We start from the raw sequence: 24,744 nt of genomic DNA, 5'->3' as shown, positions 1-24,744 counted from the left end.
GAATATTTGCTCAGTTGATTTGCTACCAATTCATAATAATTATTAATACATTTTTAAACAGTTATCGAAACTCAAATATACGGAGTTTAGGCCCTGTTAACAAGCGACGCACCTGCGACTACAAATCAGTTCCGCCACGAAGGCAAAGCAAAATGATGAGACGCCCAGACTGTGGTAGCCAAACCGATTTCTTTTGATAAGCGAAGTATTTGGGTATTCCTCCTTAGTTAATTTGACAATCTTGTCAAATCGTTTATGTATACTAATTATATTTGTACTAGGCCTAGGATTGACATTGATTATCTTTATTATCAAAAATAGTTTTGTACTTGGATACGAGAGGGGGAATGCCATGCCCTTTGAATATGAGGTAAAAAGAAAGAATTATAGGCCTAGAAAATTATAGATAAAGTACTATTTCTCTGTACCCAAAATACACATGTTTATTGTTATCAAATTAATTAATCAATTAATTAATCAGCTGATATTGTCGTTGAGAGATAAGGTTTATTCAGACTTAGTTATTTACCCCCGGACATCAAGTTCCTACCTCTCGAGTTTAGCGGTAACTGTGAAACCAACTTACCCAGGATAAATAACTAAGCCTGAAAGGATCCATAGACGTATTCATTTTCCAGCATTAACGAATAATTATGAAATTCGCCATTTTTTTTCGTTTGTTTTGCAGAAGATCTAATGACCGTATTTAATAATCCTACTGGGTCCATAGGCCCTAATTATAAATATTTCAAACAATATTTCTACGCATTTCCAGGTTAAAATAGACCTTGGCGATTGCCGTGGTATAAATGTACCGTTGTGTTTGCTAGGCTAAGAATAGCTCCATTAGGAAGTCATTTCCCCTTTAGTTAGTCATGTGTTTATATTTAATATACGATGGGAATTGATTGTTGACCTTCTTCATAAAAAAAATTATTTTGTAACGAGTTTATTTTTGTGTTTAATATGTTGAAAAATGTTCGGTTTAATTTTTTAAGGAAAATAAAAAAGAATTCATTCATTCATTTTAAAGTAAACGTAGGTGTTTACCAACATATTTTGTCTGAAATTGAACTATCTCTGTATTAAGTCTTTTATCGTAGGTCATACCAAGATTCATGTTTCTGTGGTTGTTATTTGATTGGCTAAATTGCGGACATCCATTGGCAGGCCCTGGAAGTATCCAATTGATTTCGTCCATCCATGAAAACGCACATCATCAAACTTTTACCTAAGGTATCCATTTTCCGATCCTTTGCTTTATTTAGTAAATTGCGCATATCCGTCGACATGCACATAACTAATCATCTTTTTTTTTGGGGGGGGGGGGGGGGGGGGTCACGACTATTTAACCTATTTCCGATCTAGGAGTTTCCAGACAGGTATAACTGTTTCACAGTATGAGAGGGAACAACTTCCTTTTGGACACCCTATTTAAGGGGACATTTTCGCGCGAAATTATAACGATACGAACGCCTCAGCAGCAACACCTCTGTTAAGGGGAGTTGGGTTGGGTCCCGAACGTTCTGCGGTTGCTTTGTTGATTCATCGCATTTAAATACTCAACAAAACACATGCTCTCCTTCCATAATCTTCCCCATTCATGTGTCTCATTGCACAGTTGGTCTCTCGCAATAAGGTGGGTTATGGAGGTATACAAACCTCCATGGGGTGGGTTGAGCGCGCGGGGTAAATCTTTGGGCTGGGGAATTAACCATTAGCCTGGTAATCGGAGAGTATTGAAAGTATACATAGTAGCTCCACGGTTCATGGTCAAGGCAAGTGTAGGCCTAGACTTGAACTAGTGAACACCACAAGTCGAAGGTTATGCCGTATAACCATACATTTAATTATTGTTTGTTCTGATGGTTTTGAAACCACATGTTTTTTCCTAGGGTCTGGTTATTGACGTCTTAAATTTGTCATTCATATTTTTTCCGTCGATGATGAGTCACGATTATCGATGACTAATCAATCCATATTATAGATCATATATTTTGTCTTTGTTTTTCCTTTATATCGATATGCAGGGAAGATATATCCACGTGGGAACTCAGCGATGACGCTTTCCGTTATTCTTCTGATGACGTCAAAAGCTATGAACTTGAAGTGGTCTATGGTGAATTGATTCTGATAGAACCTGCTGCCGGAACTACTTGAAAAACCCAATGACTGTTGTATGTGTTCTACTGTTGTTTGTGGATAACCGCTCGTGTCTCTTTTGAATTCACCTTTTATAATTTAATTTGACGTATGTACCTTAACTTTTAAACGCCTCAACATTATAGAAACTCCTCTCCTCTAGAGAATTAAGGATCACGTGCGTGCGTAACAGACAGCAATATTGCGGGGAATTCTATAGTCATGCGTAACTAAAAAAACTACCACTTTTTATGCACTGACGTCATAGCATCTGCATTTGCAGTCTCTTCACAAGAACTAGTAGAGCTAATACTCTATACATGCAAATGCATTTTCTGTTTGAAATACTTTTCCCACTAGAGACGCAACGCAAGGACGTAGACGCAAGGACGTAGACGCAATGCAAGCGAGCTAGTTGACCAATGACAGCGACATTTCTAACAATGTCTGACCGTATATACTCTTCACTAATTATTTCGTAATGTAGTCCTACTTGGGAAGAGCATCCGTAACGAGGTTTAAAATTCCACGATTTTCCGTCCCTTACAATTTGCCTACCGTCCCCTACCTACCTTGCAGGATACGTACATTTTGGTTAGGCACAAAGTTCACTCTTCACCCACGCTTATTATTTTTTTCACTATGTTGTCTTGTATGTATTACTTTTTATTTTGTAGAGAGACTACAAAAAATGCCTTCTGTCTTGCTGCTAACTAAATAAATAAACTTGAATTGAATTCACTCAATCTGCACTTTTTCCAAACATCTTTACTGTACATGAAGAAGTAGGCATGCCCTCTGTAAAGCATGATCTGAGTTTTCATAAGATGGGCTTCTTTATTTCCAAACATATGCATATTGCTATTTTTGTTTTTCGTGAGATTTATTTTAAATCCCAACCATGTAACAAAGTATGTGATTTTACGATGCGTGAAATTTAATTTAAGAAAAACTATATTGAAACATAAAGTGAACTAGAACACTACCTATTGTTTTAGTGACATATATTACTAATGTTCAATTAGGTTATTGTAAACAAGTGTAACTACTGTTTTCTAGGCCTACAATCGGATCAGCTGTCGATATTAGTTGGACCCTGGCCAAACGATGACGTCATAAGTCCAGTTTAAAAAAGATATAGAGCATTACTTATGGAATCATTTCCGTTTTTTAAAGTTCAAACAGGTTTAACCGCATAAAAATCAAATAGAAAAATTTAATAATAACTTATTATCGTGAATAATACAATATTGTTTTATACAATAAATGATAATGCAACTTTGTTTTCTATTATACATTATCCCACTCACTCTTGTTATGCGATCCTTTTGTAAAGTGTATTGATAACCCGGATGTGGGTGTGTGGGGGAAAACCTTATAAAAACATTTCAACAATATAGTTGAATGTGACAATTTTGTATAAACCTATCAACAAACACCATCATAATTAATTTAAAAGACCTTAATAATTTGGTCATATTTTCTCAGATCTCGGTTTTAAATTGGTAGCTTTTATTATAATAAAGAAATCGGTAAAAATGAAGCGGTTGAGGCAATGAGAAACATATGTCGATATTCGATTGCGAATTAATTCATTAAAATCATTTATTTATAACATCATATATTAAATTATGGCATTGATTTATTTATTCAGTTATAACTAATAACTAAATTATTTATCCTTATGTAAAAACAAAAAATACTGTCAGGAACAGTGGCTAGATCTACCAAATTAATAATAATAATCAAAAGAAGTCCCAAAAAGATAGTATTATTGGAGCTGTAGCTTGAAATTGTCCACTAAAGCAAGCAAATACACCCGCCTTATCCAGTCCCGAAGTACTAAAACCACTACAAAGATCCGATGTCCAGTACCATTCTAGATATAAATATTGTTTATAGTACTGTGTATTCTTAGACTTCAAATTCAAATTCTCTTTTATTAATCCTTTCGGAAATGCATTTCTCGTTTTTAAATATGTAAAAATGTATAACAATATAGGCCTAAAAGGTAAAAACGCCACAAAACATGAGTAAAAATTAAACAATAAACTTATTACAAATCATTGTTATTAAAAAGTTGAATGACTTGTGGAAGGAATGAGAGAAGGTACCGTTTGTTGCGAGAGGTCGGTGTCCGAAAGCGACCACTGCGGACTATGTTTCCTAACATGGGGTCCATATACATCATACCTTTCTAATCACAAGGTTTAGTGTTCAATCCTGACATTGTGCTAGCATTGTAGTCCTAACTCATGACTCTTTTACTCCACTCCCTAAGCCTAAAATGAGACTTTGTTGGATGCGTATGAAAGATGCTCTTCAGTTCTCCTGACACTTTTGGTTCTATGATACGAGTTAATATTCAAAAACTATGTGGATATTTCGTTATTTACTTGTTTTTGTGTGGGTTATTTCGTTTTTGTTTTCCATTTCAGATTTACTTATGTCCTTATGGTCATTATAAACTGGGCATATTTTCTACGCGCCAAAGATTCTATATTTGGAAAAGTCAATTTATAATTTAGTTTTTTTAGTTTTACATGCTTCTCCTTACATCCTATACTCAATCTCGAATCTTGTTTTTTTATTTAGTAATTTATTTAGACCGATACTACTGTAGATTCAGGAGAAAAAGTTTCACTTTTGAACGGATTAACAGATTAACAACTTTACTATACTATTTACAATGTCTATAAATAAAAAAAAAGAAGACAATGTTGCCATCAAAGAAGATCGATTCTGTCTTCTTTTTATGCACTTGGTCCGGGTTGTTGATGGGATAACCTGATGGAATGAACAAACATATACATCATTGCAAAGCATTGCAATATTTCCGCACGGGACTGAATAAAAGTGGGAATATATCGGGAAGGTTTCACTTCCCAAAATACATTCATGTTCCTTGAAAAGGCCAAGTAAAAGGGAACCTTCCAGGATTTCCCGTTTTATCCCGAATCAAAGGTTTTTGTCGAAATCCAGGGCTAGGAGAATAGCACTGAACACCGAAACCCAATTTGTTTAATATGCAGGATAAGGAATTTGCTGAATCAGAGAATTTTCACAATCTTATTACCGCAATATTACCGTCTTGCATCTCGTGTGAACGGGGCTTTTATTTTAAAATAACGCACACTTGAGCAGTCAAACTGAATGCCTCGAGAGTTAGTTTCCACACTGTTTAATGTTCTAAATATGAAATCATGAAGGATGTTACCATTACCATACCATTTTTTTTTCAAATACACCAACTCTCTAAATTTGTTTCTGATAATTAATAATAAAACTCAAAATCGAAGTTCATAAAACATACGGTATCTCTTATCTTGACCCAACATGAGTCGCTCGAACAAATTTTATTTAGTAATACAAAAACACAATGTTCGTTCTGATTATTATTAAATGTTGAAAACATACGCTATTCTGACCAATTCAAATAATAAATGGTTGTAATTTATTATATGGAATGTACTTTTAAGATTTAGAAGAAATATAAAAAAAATGTAATACGTGAGGTTATTTTTAAAACTGACTTAATAAAAAGCAAAATTATTGAGTCAAAACAAAATTTATATGTTTTTTTAGAAAGTGCACAATTAATAATTGAAGCATGCAATTGAAGCAGAAAACACCGTGGAAAGATACATTTCAGGTGGCAAAAGACCTAAGGTAGCAAAATATCTAGGTGTTTTACGACCAAATGGCAAGGGACCGGGTGGCACCGAAGACGGACAGGGTAGCAAAATGTCTAGTGGCAACGGCCTAGCCCTAATTTATATACACTATCCTAGAATACCATTGTCATTCGTGTTCACTTTGTTTTTGTAAGCTACCGTTTAGATCCTCCTTTACTTGAAATTGAGATCCTGTAATATATATATAACTTACAAATTATCACGAGATGATTGTGGGCCTTTAATACAGTCAGGTGACCACTTCGCAAATACGCCTTTCCGTATGTTGTTTACGAAATATTTCGATATTTAGGCCTACAAAAAAAAACCCAATCGTGTTCCCGATTGTATTTAATAAACGAACGCTCTTCTTACGTTTTTGCATGTGTTTTTGTATATATATATTTTTCACTTTAACGACAGGTCAAACGATACAACAAACAAACAAAGATTTCTAATTTGGGAAAGAAAGGTACGGCAACCATGCCTTTTAGAAATAGCGCCCGCAAATTCTGTCTAAAAAATGTAGATAGTTTTCTGGGAAAAAAAGCAGCGCGCGCAAATTCTGTCGAAAGTTACTAATTGTTGAATAATTGGTAAATAAGATGTGAATTGAAAAGTAGACAAGTTTTGAGAAATGTCGCGGGTAATGACGAGCAAAATATAAGTGAAAGCGGACTTTCTTATGAATACAGACAGGCTTTGGTTATAGGACATAGAGGCTCAATTGTGTGTCTGTGGTTCGTCTTTGTAAAAATTAAGAAAATGCCACTACCATATCACTAATGAATATCTATAAGCTTAATTGAATGGGGTATGAATATGGTTGTTTATATCGGTTTGGTCTAATTAATGTATTATTTATTTGATTTATTTCAACAATATTTCACGAGCGTTGTCTATTCAGCCGAAGCTGTACTCGAGTACAATATGTTATCAGGGAGATGTTCCCCCTGATTGTATTATTACGGTAATGTAGTACTAGTAGCCCGACCGCAGTGTTTATAGTCTACCTGTCAGATTGATACTGTTTGTTCATAAAAAACAAACCAAATTATTCATGTAATGTTTAGTTCCTTCAAAGAAAAAAGATTTTAAAAAACAACAATATACGCGTCTACTTTCGCCTAGTGTGTTCCCACACAAGTAATTTGACCAATCACAACGCCATAGATCATCGGAACTATCGCTTGTGATTGGTCAATTCAATTGCGTTGCGCCTACGTCATTGCGCTGCGTCCCACTGATGTGTAAATTCAACCATGTACAAAATCCATATAAAGAATGTTGTTGTTTGAATATCTTCCCACACGGACACTTTATAACCCAATCGTAGGGCATGAGAAGAAAAGAATCTTTGTATTAAAATGCGATAAACTCTAACATAGTAGACGTTATTCCCGATCCACCCTTAATTAGAGTAGGCTTGATACATCCGTAATGCGAAATATATTTTTTTGTTTTTGTGTGCGAAATCAGTAAACAAGCTCCCTTCGCAATTTAGGGACAAATTGATGATGCTTACGGATCGTGTAGGCCTAAATATTTTGTTAACGATCATGCCGTAAAGTTTGTTCTCAAACTTATTTTCGTCTCCGTCCACATGTTGTTATTTCACTCATATTTTACTTATGTACAACTTGTACCTTTATTTCAGTTTATTTATACTTTGTGTATGAAAAATAAATAAACAAAAAACACATATTTTAAAATTGTATACGTTAGCATTTAAATGCACTGTAGTCTATATTGTATAAGAATTATTCAGCCTTTGGCTGGCATCTATCTCGTACGCGCCCTGTACCTCAATATATTTAGTAGTTTGTGTATAAAGTATACGTAAATCAATGGATTGCAATTGATGCCCAAATATGGTAGTGATATGCCCAAATATGGTAGTGATATGACCAAATGTGGTAGTGATATGATATCATTACCGTTTAATTATATTATAATAAGCTGTTATCCTTAGTGTTAACTAATCGTACTGTAGATGTTACTATAGTGCATTTCAATTATTGTATGTGGTTTTCTGAATAGAAACTGTTTATTTCTGTATTGTAATAGTTAAAATGTCAAGTTCACCGTTAGGCACTGTTCAGTTAGCCGCGGCTTACACACCATGATGGCCTGGAAATTCCGGCTATACAATTCTAAAACTCAGTCAAGTGCATTTCCCGTAAGCCTAGCCGATCTGCAACGGGATTTCCCTTGTTATCGATTTATCTATTTACGGTACATAGGTAAATAACCGTATCTTTTTATGAATTACTGTAGTAGCGTATAAAATAACAACAAATGATGAAATTTGTGCTATTTGGTTGTTGGACAAATATAGGGATAGGCTTATTCAGAGACGGATCATAGGTTTGTGTGGTAAGCTTCCTTTTAAATCTTCTTAGGTTATTATCATCAATCAGCACGTTTGATGAGAATATGGTATGATATAGAGTCCCTCCTTTGGGTCTCCCACTATTTAGAGGAAACCCCCTATTAAGGGGACATTAATAGGACGTCTAATGTGTTTATTGTGTATGCACATTTATGTGTTTACGATTCGCACTGATTTTTTTTCTGGTGTAACCCCTCATATACTCTTCATGCTGTGGCGTATATGTTGATTACTATATAAATGTGGGATCTAATGATGGAGTAAGAGCAGTTTTCTGTTTGGGCTCATGCCTATTACTTGCTCCTGGTAAGAGGAATCATTTTGACGAATAAATATTATTATTAAGAATCGTTTACAACATTAGGATGTTGTTGCCTTTACCAACCTGGCCCATTACAGACATCAAGTCATTATTATCGATAGGGATATTTCTTATCCGATAGAACGCGGAGATCTAAGATCTCATACAGAAACCATTCGAACGTTTACGAAATATTAGTATATATCATATCATATGAGCATAGAAAGAGTGTTTAACCTGTTTCCAAAGAGTGTAATTGTTGTTACGCTTCGAACACTACAGAATAGAATACTGACTAATTAAACATACAATCATAAATAAATAATTTTATTTTGATTTTAGTATAAATTATTCTTTGTTTCTAATGTAGAATAATTTTCTTCGAAGTTAAGATTGGATTAGTTAATGGGCGTCTTCCTTTAAATTCCAGGGATAACCAGACAGATACTTTACTTCCACTATAATAACAGTTCAGGTGTAGGCTACGTACGGTATACCATAAGTAGGTCTAACCTCTAAGTCCATTCTGAGCCAAGGTTCTTAATATAAACATGAGTCATGGGGTTCCCCGTCACTACACAAGCAGACTATCACAATATGCATTCCTATTGGCTGAAGTAACCAATGTCTAACTGCGATATGGGAAGTGAATAGCCAATCAAAAAGGTAAAAAGCAGTTTGCTTAGAACCATAATGGAAAATGGTATAGAGATCTTCAAGTGTAACATAATATCCGGAATAGTTCATTTTTAGGTAGCTAAAGTAAATATTAACAATTTTATCTTTTATTTTAGTTAATAATTATCACAATTTTAGTTAAATACGATGTTTATTTGTATTTCATAAATATATTTTGTTTGTTCTCTTGGTTATAACATTAGATAAGGATAATTATGAAAGTTGTATGTTGTGATATACCCCCTTTAACAAAATGGTTGAATCGATAATGGGTTTGGTAGTTTAGTGACTTTGTTCTAAGTTTAGGACTGTGTTTATAAGGTAGACGAAGGTAAGTAATTTACATCATTTACTATAAATCTGGTCTATCATCAATATCTCTTTCAGGAGGTGTTGAGAAACCAATCATCATTGTATACGATTTCGTAAACCGTGCATATTTTCTGCAAGTTTCAAAACCTCGTAACGGATATCAAGTAAGCTAATCATTTGTTTTTTGTTCATTAAGCCTATTTAGTGTATGTTGCATTTCTTGCAACTTTTGCAATTACACTTTTATATATTATTTGCCTTGAACTTCGATATCGAAAAGGATGTTTTGTATACAACCTTGTACATTGAACAAGATTTTCTCATTTTTTTTCCCTTAAATATTTTTTTGGGATATTTGCAACTTCTTCGATCATTCCCGTATAGTTATTCCATATTGGCTCTCATTATTATTATTATTATTATTATTATTATTATTATTATTACTTTATTAAGCTGTATTACTAGAGCTCTATTATTCTTTAGTTTAAGTTCAGTTTGAATTATTTGTGGAAAGTTTGCAATTTCACCATAATATTTTTTTGTCCAATTCTTTTGAAATCATTGCGATTATCAACCTGCATGTTTATACTTTGACATATTGCAAGCCCGTATCATTGAAAAATAATTTTATATGTATTTTGAAATAAATATAGTAAGTGTATATGGAATAATAATACACTGCTGAAGGGCTAGTGTTGCCCGAATGCTCTGCTGATTTTACTGGCTGTTTTACTTTATCGTTTTGCTTATTTAATTTGGTATCTCCATTGAAATCCAGCCACTGATATTTTTTTTCCAGTAATTTGCCTTCGAATTTATAAACTATTGATTGCAATGTATTTGACTTTAAGAAAGCAAATCTTATTAAAGGATTTTAGTTTTTCACTTTAGCTCGATGGAAGTTCTTTCAGTTCCTATTTTAGTAAATAAAAACTTGGTTTTAAAAGTTTTTTTTTGCATAACATTCCACAAGTTCATAATTATTCATGATAATATAAGTTTGGATTTTAAGGAAATATAGGCCTTTGTACGTCTACAATGATTCACATTGCTATGCTTAAAAGTCGTGTATTAATAATTAAAATAGTTAATTTGTTGTTTTTGATTTTGTTTAGGATATTGTTATATTTGTATTTTTTCTTTTAAACTTTTGGCTTGAATATTAGTGAACTTATTAATCGATATAATCGATTATTGATTTACCTCAACTCGGCTCGTCTGTTAGATAATCATATCAAATGATTTTACTGCTAAAATTGTTGCAATTTTCGTTTATTACTCATTGAAAGTGAAATAAATTTCAAAATAAACTTCTTGTTGGTAGAGGTACCAAAATTACCTTCCGTGTTTTGATAAAGCCAAGGTTTGCAATTGAGGAAATTCGAGGTAAACTTGACACGTTACCTATAAATTACATTTTAATCAGTTCATAAGTACGAATCCATTCGAACTGTAATTGAACTGTTTTTAGGTGCAAATATAGGCCATCTCAGAAAGAAACGTTTTTCTCTCGTACTTCTATCAACACTCATTCTTTGTATACTGTATGGATTTTCGTAGCAATTTATCACTAAAATATAAGCCAAAGTTCGTTTTGATTCTTTGTCATTAAGCTGCTATACACATCTGTTAATGTACACTCATTGTGGATTGGTTACCTGGTAGTATAATTTAATTAACTTTCCGATAGTTATTTCTTTTTTTTTTCTTTTTTTTATGAGCACATCAATGCTTTTTTTTGGTATAAAAACATTGATTCGTTCTACTATAAAATAAATAGGACAATATACCAATATCAGAGCACTTGCCCTTATTATAATTTGAATCTATAAACTTTGAATGGTTTTAAAATGTAGATCATGTCTAAGACACCTGAAGCATATGGAAACACGAACGGTCGCCAGCGCTTGAGGCCGTGGCTGGTGCATAAGATCAACAGCGGGACAATCAAAGGCCTAGAATGGATGGATGAAGAAAAACTGATGTTTAAGATTCCATGGAAGCATGCAGGCAAACAAGATTACGATCCTGAAGAAGATTCCCGGATCTTTAAGGTAATTTGTCTCCTTATAATGTTATTCTTTATTTCATTATGCTGTACCGGTACACATCTTCCGGATACTATAATGTAATTCTTTTCTAACAAAGCAATATAAACGTAAGTTTGTTTACGTCCTAATTTGAAACATAGATGCACTTTTATTCAAAACGCTTTACAACATGTTTAGTCTGTTTCGGGATACTGTTGATGGCCATAATACCATAAGATAAGATAAGATAAGATAAAAGTGCTGAAGACGCTTGTGAAAACCATGAATACTAACCTTGAAACTAAAAAAAAATGTTGTTGCTGTTTTATATATACTTTTGTTTACAAACGTATGTAATTTGTAAGTTTAACTACAGGAGACATACCTCAGTCGGTATAGAAATGTGACCGTCCTTTTGTCAAATATCCTGTATGGGTATTTTATACATTCGTCATATTCAACCACCTTTGTGGTCTCTCAATAGAGGTATTATTGAATAGGAGGTTGACAAGTCTCGTACTTCCGAAAAAAGGGCATTTTATGTAATATGTTTATTTATGTATTTCGTGAACAGTCAAACACGTAAATGTAATAATAAGTGATTTAATGTTGTTAAATATTGCATTATTTAAAGAGTCTGGCTTTTAAATGTAACAACTATACCAGTTAAAAATAAGATCATAAATCTAGCCCGTGACATTCGATATTATTTATAACATTATCTGAAATCTTGTTGAAGTTTAAACATTATTTCATTTTAGTTTAATGTATGTATGTCAAAACCATTGACATATACGATACATCAGGTTAGGTTGTTTATCCCATTTGTTTCTTGTAAAAATGTTTTTACCTTCCAAATTATTATGTTAAAATTCCTATCCGGTTGCATCAAGCCTGTTATAATACATTTTAGGGTGAAAAGTCCACCGATTTTTAGTTAATTTCCGTAAAATCTGAATACGATTTAATTGTAACAATGTTCGGGTTGTTGTGTGGTGCTCCCGGTGGTAAGGTTACGCAGATTGTGTAGTCCCGGTGGTATTATTACGCGCGGAATTTTCATTAACACTTTATACGTACTGAACCCAAAGGACCCCGCGTAAAACAGTAGGTGTCAGTTATTATTCCTCTGTAATTAAATACCTTAAAATAATTTTTTCTGCTCAGTAAAGTTCACAAAGTTGGTGCGTGACATTCCCGGTGAATGAGTAACATATAGATGTATCCCCTTACTAAACGAACCAGGGTGAATTTATACTTAAATTACCTGAACTTAGGAAAAAAAGGTTAAGTAGTCAAACCTAAGTACAATTCGCATTATTTACAGCGTTCTGTCACTTTTATTGACAAATTAGTGACAAAACAATGGTACTGTTTGTATTAGTTCAGGTATACTAATTAATTCCGTAGACCCGTACCTGCATGGATTTAATTGTGGGTGCACTACCGGGAATCGTATAGACACTCTATTATATAATCGTCCTTGCGGAGACTTACATCATAGTCATTTTGAAAATCCGGGTTGTTAGCGCTAAAAATTGTCACGACCTTCATTAATTTGGTTAAAGTGGCCAAATTAAGTAATATTAGGAGGATGATTAAGCTTATATAATATGATTAACTTGTATATAAGAATGACATAATATCAATATGAATAAAAACATAATGATATTAATAATTAATCATTAATAATCGAAACTATAACTCAAGCAAACAGTCATTCATTGATATATTTAGGCCTAATACAACATTACATAATCAAAACATCCTCTTATAAACTAGTAATATATTTTATTACACATAAACTTAAAAGAAATAAACAATTAAACTCTATTTAATACGATGGCCACCCCGCTTCTCGTTCAAAATTATAAAAAAAAATATTGTCCAGTACATAAACACAGTACTAACATTGGAAATATTGTGTTTGATACTACTAAGATAACACAGTACTGAACAAGTAAACATCAATGGGATTTATCAGTGGTTACTAGAGGTACCCGTGGAATGATGGTTCTTTAAATAGACGTAATGCTAATAGGTTAGTTATATCACGTCTTTAATTGTTTTCCAGGAATGGTCTCTACATACTGGCAAGTATAAAACCACCATGGAACCTGAACCAGCTGTCTGGAAAACAAGACTACGAACAGCTTTGAACAAACTGCCCGACATTGAAGAGGTGCAAGATAAAACGCAGCTTGACATACCAGAACCATACAGGGTTTACAGGCTCCTACCCAGACAGAAGAAACGTAAGACATATACAAAGTGCATATAAAATAACAAACATAAATTGTACGCGCGCGTAGAAAATTCCTCGATTTTGCATCGGGTTTTGAACGCACGCGTCGAATGTAGAGTCTTTTATCGGCACCGACAATATGTTATGTTACGTTATATACGTGTTAGTTAAACAAACAAAAATGTGTTCGGCCAATCATCATTCGTCAATAAGCGCGCGTCGACGCGTCCACTTAATTAACAAATCAAAGAGGGAATTTCAGTCATTTTAAAAACAGTTTTCTTGAGGGAAAAGAGAATAACCACAACTGATCAGACATAACATGGTTTTATTTACGAGAAATGTAACCCGCTGAGGTCGAACAGTTACTGTAATAAGCTACCACCAAACATATTTCATGTTTTATTTTTCACTTGGAGAATAATGCGATACAAAATACCTAAAAATTCACATAAGGTTAATAGAATGACAGTAAAAAGAAAAGCCTATATATAATATTAAAATTACCAATAGTGACAATTCAATAATAGAATTACAGTAAAAAAAAAAGGCCTATGACATTATAATCACCAATTATTAGTGGGTAACGATGCGCGACCAACCATATTTTTGAGTTTGATCAATTTTAAAGGATCGAGTGTGTACCAGACCAAACTAGGAAGAAAGGCCTAATTGAAATTAGATAACAAGCGTGTGTAGGCATATTACCGATACAATTACTTATCAACGAAATCTATGAATTTTTACAAAAAATTAAAAATTCATTTAAACTGTTAAAGTTCTGATTTATTTGTTGAACTCAACTTGGTGATGATGTTGAACTGATTTATTTGTTGAAAATATTTGGCAAAGTTTGGCTGATTTTGTTATTTTGAGTTCAAACTGCAGGCAATACGAGGTAATAAAGCTAGGCTTTATTGTTTGAAATATGGACAAAGTGGTCATCGAGTGAGGCCAACAGGGAGCTTACCTGGCTCTTGTTCGCCAACTACAGACTATATTGCCAACCACAATTATGAATAAACAAACCTAAATTAACTGAAATGATATACACATGGGCTTCATAGTTGGTTTTTAAACCAAGACGAAATATAACACCCAAGATTGCTTTTCAAGCTAAGTCTCAGAAATCACTATTCATTTTATTAAAATGAGTAAATACATTTTCTGGCAATTATGTTTCTTGATCAGACATAGAATATTTATGACGCGTAGCACCGTACCGCGCAAACAATAGTAAAAGGGTGTAGTGATGTACACTAAAACAAGACCAACAGCCATTAAGTCGCGTGCTATGCATAGTGATACCGGACCGACAGACAGACCGACAAACCGACCGACATAGTGAACTATAGAGTCGCCTCCACGTGACTAAAAATTGTTATATTTTTATACTTTTTCCACGCGTTTATAATTACGTTTTACACGTTTATATCTCGCATTACCCGTTTATATCGCGTTTTATGCAGTTTATGTGTTTAAATTTGGTTTTTGGCCATTTTTAGATTTGACGCGCATAGCTATGCATACGCATATACCATTTACTTTACACATTTTACTAAAGTACTATAGGGCCTATTGTTTTGGTTTATTTACCAACTCACATAGTATTTTTCCGTTGTCAAATGTTTACATCTATAAATAAAACATTACCAAAAACTATCCACATAGGTCTGACTACCAGACGGGTGGAGCGCAGTGGCACAGCGTGTGCCCTAACCGACCACGCGTCTTGCATTCCTCGCCGAGACTGCTGCTGAGCTGTAGGCCTAGTGCCAAAACTACCAGTACGTTTGGCAGACAACATTTATCGAGTATCTTCTTACCAGTAACGCCGCCCACTTAGTCACACAAAAGTGCTGAAATGACGACGTATCTATTTCTGTCCTCTTTTGTGAGAGTAAAAAAAAAAGTTTATTTATGATGTGTTGCTATACTATAAGCGATTCGAGTCGAGATGCTTTACTTATTTTGTTTTAACTTTATATATTTGTAGCGTCTTCAATGCCGCTAACTCAGCGTAATAACGGATGTCGATCCCAGGTGTATCATCCGTACCAAAGACTTGATCAAACAAATGTACGTATATTTTATGCTTTTATTTTTATCATTATTATCATTCTATCTTCATTATTGTATCATTATCATCATTGATTGATTGATTAATTAATTGACTTTATTTAATATACTTCCTTAAGTAACATTAAAAAGAATATCGGGATTACCCGGAAGCCGACAATTACAAGAATTATTTCCAATGTAGTTCAGAAAGATTATTATTATTTAATAATAATCATCATCATTCATAATAATTATAATTATTTTTCATAATAGTTATTATTTTCATTTTACAGCAACATCCAAGCCGACTCCAAATGCGCCATATGGGTTACAACAGGCCTAATAATGTACATACGGGTTACCCAACTAGCTATATAATGCCCGGAATAGACCAGGTAAGACCACTATCGAATCGTGATGACGTCATTATTATTATTACTGTATTATTATTATTTCAGCCAGCGAGCATAAGTAACGTCATTGATTTTTTATTTTAACGGTACAATTTAATGCTGAATTTGAAAGTCGTTTATTTTCCACATGATTTGAACTTTTTAAACGTTATAGGGTTAGGCCTAAATATTAATTTTGTAATTATTTAATAAATGCATGTGTTACTTTTTTGCAGATGACACCACCCGGTAACTCGAACGATATAATTTACGATTTCCAGACACAATTTAACCAAGGTAAGGGACACGAACCGGTCAAAAAAGTTACTCCAATTCATGGCCTGAACACCTCACCCTACAACATCAGCAGACAATACGCCCTAAATTTAAAATTCCATGACATTTTGTCCTTATTGCCCTGTTAGGTATTACTCCTTTTTAAAATTAATATATAAATGTGTATGCCCTTGGTGTAGTTTCCTTCCGTTATGTCTAGTATTGTGAATACAACTCGTTCCCACAGTGATCAAGGGAAACGGACAGACCGTTCTAGTCACGTAGTAAACCAACTAACAATAATATCATTCATTGAAATGTCCATAAGAAAAGCATTCTTTCTTGTGATGCGAACCTGTGACCCTCTTACTCTCATCTACAACATTAATCACCCTAACAATCTGATCACAAATAGGCCTAATCAAGGGACAGTTCCTTTACAAATATCCTTCTTTCTTGTGATGCGAACCTGTGACCCGATCACTCTCATCTACAACATTAATAACCCTAACAATCTGATCACAAATAGGCCTAATCAAGGGACAGTTCCTTTACAAATATCCTTCTTTCTTGTGATGTGAACCTGTGACCCGATCACTCTCATCTACAACATTAATCACCCTAACAATCTGATCACAAATAGGCCTAATCAAGGGACAGTTCCTTTACAAATATCCTTCTTTCTTGTGATGCGAACCTGTGAACCTCTCACTCTCATCTACAACATTAATAACCCTAACAATCTGATCACAAATAGGCCTAATCAAGGGACAGTTCCTTTACAAATATCCTTCTTTCTTGTGATGTGAACCTGTGACCCGATCACTCTCATCTACAACATTAATCACCCTAACAATCTGATCACAAATAGGCCTAATCAAGGGACAGTTCCTTTACAAATATCCTTCTTTCTTGTGATGTGAACCTGTGACCCGATCACTCTCATCTACAACATTAATCACCCTAACAATCTGATCACAAATAGGCCTAATCAAGGGACAGTTCCTTTACAAATATCCTTCTTTCTTGTGATGTGAACCTGTGACCCGATCACTCTCATCTACAACATTAATCACCCTAACAATCTGATCACAAATAGGCCTAATCAAGGGACAGGTGCTTTACAAAATTCCTCCTTTTTCGTGATGCGAACCTGTGACCCCTGACTTCTACGAAACATTATTGAGCATGGTAGAGTGTACGTGTTATAAATGTTAATTTATATCATATAATCATCAAAGTTTCAAAAAAACATCTTAATTGCGTTCGTGGTTATGACATAGGTCTGGTATTGTCTTCTGCATACACACTGATATACCACCATGTACCCCTTTCATATCGCCTAGCAAAAGTCCGTAGTTTAAACACACCCACTGGGGGAATCAACACGCATTTCGTTAGCGATGTAAAAGTGCTATAATTATCATGTTAGATAATGATTATTATTTTCATTTACTTTATATTACAGTGTTTGCTCCGACTTCTGGACTAAATATTGAGGATGTCAATGACGTCATAACACCTAGACTAGACCCTTACATGAGTGACTATGACCAGATGAGTGCTGGATCATCGTCACCCAACATGGACCCTGAACCGCAGTATCAAAGTAAGTTTAAAAAAAAAGTAGTCCTACACAGGTAGCTTACCGTAAATAACTAGCAATACAAGTACTGTACAAAAGTGTAATCAAATAAAAAAGAAAGTTGGTAAACAATGTTACTATAAAAGTTGGTTGCCAAAATGTAACACAATCATCTGGGTCAGTAGTAAACATAATTATAATATAATGAAATTGAAGATTAATAGATGTATTAGTTGTAATCTTATTGGTTCGTTCTAAATTACTTGGTCAATGTCAGAGGTATTTCTATAAGTAAATGCTTCCTGTATTTACGTTACAGACAATCAACTAACTCAATTCAACTACACACAAGGCGGGATCATAGCCTCACAACCGACCATGACCAGCCTTCAATCCAGAACGTACGGCGGCGGTTACCAACACCAGACGAACAACGTGTACACAACGCAGGCGCAAGGATGCGCACCAACCACGGCAGTCGGAATGACGTCATCACCGGCGTACAACCAAACCTACCACCAGCAAACGCATAATGCGATGGTACCGTACAGTGCAGGCGGCGGTATGCGAGCAGTTGATGATATATGGGCCGGTACAACGGTGCCCGTCAGAGAAGACAACATGATCATGAAAACAGGTATGACTGCACGCAGAACTACTACGATTATTTTCTTTATTGTTTTCTAACTTTTTTTTATTATGTTTTTTTTTGCATTGAACCAAAGAGTTCGGTCACCCTAACCAAATACATTTCATGATGTTTTTTCTCTTTTTCCATCAGAGAAAGAAATGGATATAAAAGTTCGTTACAGGGGCGAGACAGTAGTCGACAAAAGAGTTGGGGACTGTTGTATCTATTCCAAGACTATGCTGCCAGGCCTGGAGCTTTTGACGCCAATTGAGTTACCTGACAGTCAAACGGTGGAGTATAAGGTACTAAAACCGTCAGAGAAACAGAAGGAGCACACTAACACAGTTATTGACAGCATGCTTAAGGGGTAAATGTAATATCACACGTAGAAATGCATTGTAGAAATTGCACGACGCGTCACCAAAGAACATCCTCAAACCAATTTGCGTTCACAACGCCAATAAAGGTTGTAAGCTATTCGTTAAGTTGCATTGCTTTCTTCGTATTCTTTGGTGCCGCGTCGTAAGCCCGTATTCACACCTGTTTCGTCACAAACCGCGAGAAAGATTAGTTCACACAACATTTTATTATTTTTAGCTATGAATTGAAGTTCAGTTCGTTATGCTTGATTTCCACTTGGACGCAACACAATGACGTAAGCGCGCCGCAAGTAATTTGACCAATCACGACGCGATAGGTCACATCGACACTGTCAATTGTGATTGGTCAACTCGTTGTGTCTACGTCGTTGCATTGCGTCTGAACCAAGCTTTACACATTACAAAAAAAGTGTAAATTCAAATTGATTTGGTTTTTCAGCAGTAGATTAATTTTTTAGGCATAATTTGTTTGTTTGAAAAAAAAGTATCAAAGCAAAACAATTGGTATCAGTTTGTGACGTAATAGTTAAACAACCGAAAAACGTTGAAGGTATTAATACGGGTTATATAATATTAATACATTAACAGAATACTTAACCTCTGTAACCTCTGCACTACTAATTACTATAATTCTCCTAATAGAAAATCATCATGCCTGTTCAATAATCGATAAGGCAGAAGACTTCACAACAGTATGCTCTTAGTCAAATCTCGACAAATTTATTGATTAATTTATGATCGCCAACAAAGCATAGGCCTATTATGAGATTTGAATCAATGTATTCCATGACGAAATTTAGAATATACACCATCGACCAGATTAATTATCGTACGACATCACCAAATGTTCATAAATCGTGTACTATTTATCATTATTAATGTATTATTAAATGTGTTTATCTTACAGTTTGATTTTTGAATATAACCAGTCAGATCGTTCGTTATACGTGACACGGCATTGCAAAGGCAAGGTTTTCTGTCAGAGTACGCAGTTCCATATCGGCCAATCAGTAATCACGTTAGAGAAGGAGAAAAGATTTAAAATCTTTGATTACAACAAATTCGATTGCGACTTCTACCAGTGGTACAAAGAAGACTATTTGTCCGGCAGCCGTATGCCGATTCAGAAGCCGGAGATTTTCTTCAGCGTTGCTCAAAAGTGGCAACCACCGTGCGCGGTTCTGGACGAAGACGCGTCATCGTCTGCTGATAATGGACTCGTGTTGGATGATTGTCTGCTTTCTATCATTATCCAACCGGTTTCCGCCAATGAAAACATCGAAGCAGTTGATAAAAAGAATCTTTCTGACCAAACTCCTACTGGTGTAAAGATGAAACATCTCTTATATTCGAATGATGATCAACAGTTTGTCTCTGATAACTCGAATGTCCAGTACGCAAATGGGTATTACCCACAATACCGTCCATATGATGCATACAACAACGGAAGTCAACCAGTTACCCCCAGTAACAATACGCATGTTCAACAACATGTAATAACGCAGCTAACGCCTTAGATACAGTTAGTGAATTTAATCTTTTCATACTATATATTTGTAGGTCATATGCTCAGAATCAATTATGAGCAAAACAAATGTTTTTTGTAGGGAGTCTTTCGTTTAACTCCACAATATCTCATAGTCTGGTTGGAAATGTTTTAGGTTCCTGGTATTTGAGTGTGGGATAAAAAACGTGTAAATAGTACTGACGGTGTAAATTTAATTAGAACTGAATAAATTATTTAGTACTTACTTATTATGTTTAGTACTAGCTAAGTGTGTCCAGACAGACAGAGAAGAGTGAATTACCTTTGTCTAGGTTAACTATACAATTGTTTATACACTAGCAAGGCACCACCATTGCAAAAAAATGAAAAAATGGCGGCTGGTATAAAACGTTGCAGTACGCGCTCTGACGGGAGGTGTGGGACGTTGTTGTATGGTCCCCCAGGACCTATACATAGGCATTTATTTGTGTGTGATTCTTTAAACAATGTACGGACCGCGCTTAGTCAATAGTGATACACAGTAGTCAGTGGAGGTAGAGGAATGCATCCTTGAACACCACACACCTTCCAACTAAATGTTTTGAAATACCATATATAAAACGTGTTTTATTTATGTTCTTTGTATTTAATTTCTCTTTATAACAATGTACATTTGTATATAGATGCTGTATATTTAAAACAAACATACCATAGTCAATACAAATGAAGTTTGATGATCAATTTTATGCTGAATAAATTATGTAAATGAGGGATACGTAAATAAGGGAATATTTTAAACGAATTAAAAAAATACATTTTGCAAGAAAATGTTCGCATTGAATTAAATAGACGTAAAGCTATAGTTATGTCATAAATAAAAGGGTCGAATTTTTGCAAATTTTTCGAAAAATGGCCAAATTTCGACCGTTTTATTTTTCGACATAACTAGTTACTATGGCCCTATAAGATGACGATAACACAATATATGGCAATATTATCGCATAATAATTGAATTTTAAAAAGTGGCAATTTATTTTAGTTTTTAAAATTATTAATTAATTATTATGCGTTTATATTGATGTATATGACCATATCTTGCTTTATTTATGTCGAAAAATAAAAAGGTAGAAAATTAGCCATTTTTCGAAAAATGGCCAAAATATAAAGTTTTTTAAATTCAATTATGCGTTTTTATTGCTGTATAACAATGATCATATATTGCTTTATGATCATTTTATAGTACCATAGAATCCAGTTATATCGAGAAATAAAATCGGAAAAAATCCATGTACTAGGGCCTATAGTACAGGGATTTTTTCGAAAAATTACCAAAATATCAAGTTTTTAAATTTCAATTATTATGCGTTTATATTGCTGTATATGATCATATATTGCTTTATGATCATCTTATAGTACCATAGAACCCAGCTATTTCGAAAAATAAAAAGGTCAAATATTGGCCATTTTTGAAAAAAATCCCTGTACTATAGTACAGGGATTTTTTCCAAAAATGGGCAAAATATCAAGTTTTTAAAATTCAATTATTATGCAATAAAACTGCTCTATATGATCATATATTGCTTTATCATCATCTTAAAGTACCATAGACACCATTTTTGTTGAAAAATAAAAAGGTCGAAAAATTGCCATTTTTGGAAAAATTCCCTTACTATAGGACAGGGATTTTTTTCCAAAAATGGCCAACATATCAAGTTTTTAAAATTCAATTATTATGCGATAAAACTGCTCTATATGATCATATATTGCTTTATCATCATCTTAAAGTACCATAGACACCAGTTTTGTCGAAAAATAAAAGGGTCGAAAAATGGCCATTTTAAAAAAAAATCCCTTACTATAGTACAAGGAATTTTTCCAAAAATGGCGAAAATATCAAGTTTTTGAAATTCAATTATTAGGCGATAAAACTGCTCTATATAATCATATATTGCTTTATCATCATCTTAAAGTACCATAGACACCAGTTTTGTAGAAAAATAAAAAGGTCGAAAAATGGCAATTTTTGGGAAAAATCCCTTACTATAGTACAGGGATTTTTTCCAAAAATGGCCAAAATATCAAGTTTTTAAAATTCAATTATTAGGCGATACAACTGCTCTATATGATCATATATTGCTTTATCATCATCTTAAAGTACCATAGACACCAGTTTTGTCGAAAAATAAAAGGGTCGAAAAATGGCCATTTAAAAAAAAAGTCCCTTACTATAGTACAGGGATTATTTCCAAAAATGGCCTAAATATCAAGTTTTTAAAACTCAATTATTATGCGATAAAACTGTTTTATATGATCATATATTGCTTTATCATCATCTTAAAGTACCATAGACACCATTTTTGTTGAAAAATAAAAAGGTTGAAAAATTGCCATTTTTGCAAAAAATCCCTGTACTATAGTATAGGGATTTTTTCAAAAAATGGCCAAAATATCAAGTTTTTAAAAATAAATTATTATGCGATAAAACTGCTCTATATGATCATATATTGCTTTATCATCATCTTAAAGTACCATAGACACCAGTTTTGTCGAAAAATAAAAAGGTCGAAAAATGACCATTTTTTGAAAAAATTCCTTACTATAGTACAGGGATTTTTCCAAAAATGGCCAAAATATCAAGTTTTTAAAATTCAATTATTATGCGATAAAACTGCTCTGTATGATCATATATTGCTTTATCATCATCTTAAAGTACCATAGACACCAGTTTTGTCGAAAAATAAAAAGGACGAAAAATGGCCATTTTTTGATAAAATCCCTTACTATAATAGTACAGGGATTATTTCCAAAAATGGCCTAAATATCAAGTTTTTAAAATTCAATTATTATGCGATAAAACTGCTCTATATGATCATATATTGCTTTATCATCATCTTAAAGTACCATAGACACCAGTTTTGTCGAAAAATAAAAGGGTCGAAAAATGGCCATTTTAAAAAAAAATCCCTTACTATAGTACAAGGAATTTTTCCAAAAATGGCCAAAATATCAAGTTTTTGAAATTCAATTATTAGGCGATAAAACTGCTCTATATAATCATATATTGCTTTATCATCATCTTAAAGTACCATAGACACCAGTTTGGTAGAAAAATAAAAAGGTCGAAAAATGGCAATTTTTGGAAAAAATCCCTTACTATAGTACAGGGATTTTTTCCAAAAATGGCCAAAATATGAAGTTTTTGAAATTCAATTATTAGGCGATAAAACTGCTCTATATAATCATATATTGCTTTATCATCATCTTAAAGTACCATAGACACCAGTTTTGTAGAAAAATAAAAAGGTCGAAAAATGGCAATTTTTGGAAAAAATCCCTTACTATAGTACAGGGATTTTTTCCAAAAATGGCCAAAATATCAAGTTTTTAAAATTCAATTATTAGGCGATACAACTGCTCTATATGATCATATATTGCTTTATCATCATCTTAAAGTACCATAGACACCAGTTTTGTCGAAAAATAAAAGGGTCGAAAAATGGCCATTTAAAAAAAAAGTCCCTTACTATAATAGTACAGGGATTATTTCCAAAAATGGCCTAAATATCAAGTTTTTAAAACTCAATTATTATGCGATAAAACTCTTCTATATGATCATATATTGCTTTATCATCATCTTAAAGTACCATAGACACCATTTTTGTTGAAAAATAAAAAGGTTGAAAAATGGCCATTTTTGCAAAAAATCCCTGTACTATAGTATAGGGATTTTTTCAAAAAATGGCCAAAATATCAAGTTTTTAAAAATAAATTATTATGCGATAAAACTGCTCTATATGATCATATATTGCTTTATCATCATCTTAAAGTACCATAGACACCAGTTTTGTCGAAAAATAAAAAGGTCGAAAAATGACCATTTTTTGAAAAAATTCCTTACTATAGTACAGGGATTTTTCCAAAAATGGCCAAAATATCAAGTTTTTAAAATTCAATTATTATGCGATAAAACTGCTCTGTATGATCATATATTGCTTTATCATCATCTTAAAGTACCATAGACACCAGTTTTGTCGAAAAATAAAAAGGACGAAAAATGGCCATTTTTTGATAAAATCCCTTACTATAATAGTACAGGGATTATTTCCAAAAATGGCCAAAATATCAAGTTTTTAAAATTCAATTATTAGGCGATAAAACT

At 33.5% G+C, this 24,744-nt stretch overlaps 1 protein-coding gene across 3 annotated transcripts; it reads left to right on the top strand.

The window, feature by feature from the left end:
• Window positions 1–538: 538 nt before the first annotated feature.
• On the top strand, window positions 539–21,577 carry LOC144849587 (uncharacterized). Of its 3 annotated transcripts, none has more exons than XM_078706542.1 (10): window positions 539–542; window positions 11,356–11,553; window positions 13,604–13,784; window positions 15,771–15,853; window positions 16,129–16,230; window positions 16,464–16,524; window positions 17,972–18,112; window positions 18,408–18,725; window positions 18,870–19,086; window positions 20,007–21,577. In XM_078706542.1, exons 2-10 carry the CDS (start codon window positions 11,359–11,361, stop codon window positions 20,614–20,616), a joined length of 1,908 nt encoding a protein of 635 aa, XP_078562668.1. In that variant the 5' UTR covers window positions 539–542; window positions 11,356–11,358; the 3' UTR covers window positions 20,617–21,577. The 3 variants fall into 3 exon arrangements, with proteins under 3 accessions (XP_078562668.1, XP_078562667.1, XP_078562669.1); XM_078706541.1 differs by lacking the exon at window positions 539–542 and adding an exon at window positions 9,549–9,663; XM_078706543.1 differs by lacking the exon at window positions 539–542 and adding an exon at window positions 9,549–9,663 and having other exon boundaries at window positions 18,870–19,021; window positions 20,007–20,151.
• Window positions 21,578–24,744: the final 3,167 nt, after the last annotated feature.

The sequence above is a fragment of the Antedon bifida genome, chromosome 8 (assembly GCF_963402885.1).
Source record: "Antedon bifida chromosome 8, ecAntBifi1.1, whole genome shotgun sequence".
Classification (NCBI taxonomy): Eukaryota; Metazoa; Echinodermata; class Crinoidea; order Comatulida; family Antedonidae; genus Antedon; species Antedon bifida.
The sequence above is the reverse complement of the archived record's forward strand: the minus strand, read 5'-3'. Positions and strand labels throughout refer to the sequence as shown.

Bases quoted from the DNA above. Each gene is read 5' to 3' on its own strand.
- LOC144849587 (XM_078706542.1), top strand. From the start codon at position 11,359: ATGTCTAAGACACCTGAAGCATATGGAAACACGAACGGTCGCCAGCGC. The intron at 16,525-17,971 runs GTAAGGGACACG...TTTATATTACAG, and splicing joins CCAGACACAATTTAACCAAG to TGTTTGCTCCGACTTCTGGA. The intron at 18,113-18,407 runs GTAAGTTTAAAA...TTTACGTTACAG, and splicing joins CCCTGAACCGCAGTATCAAA to ACAATCAACTAACTCAATTC.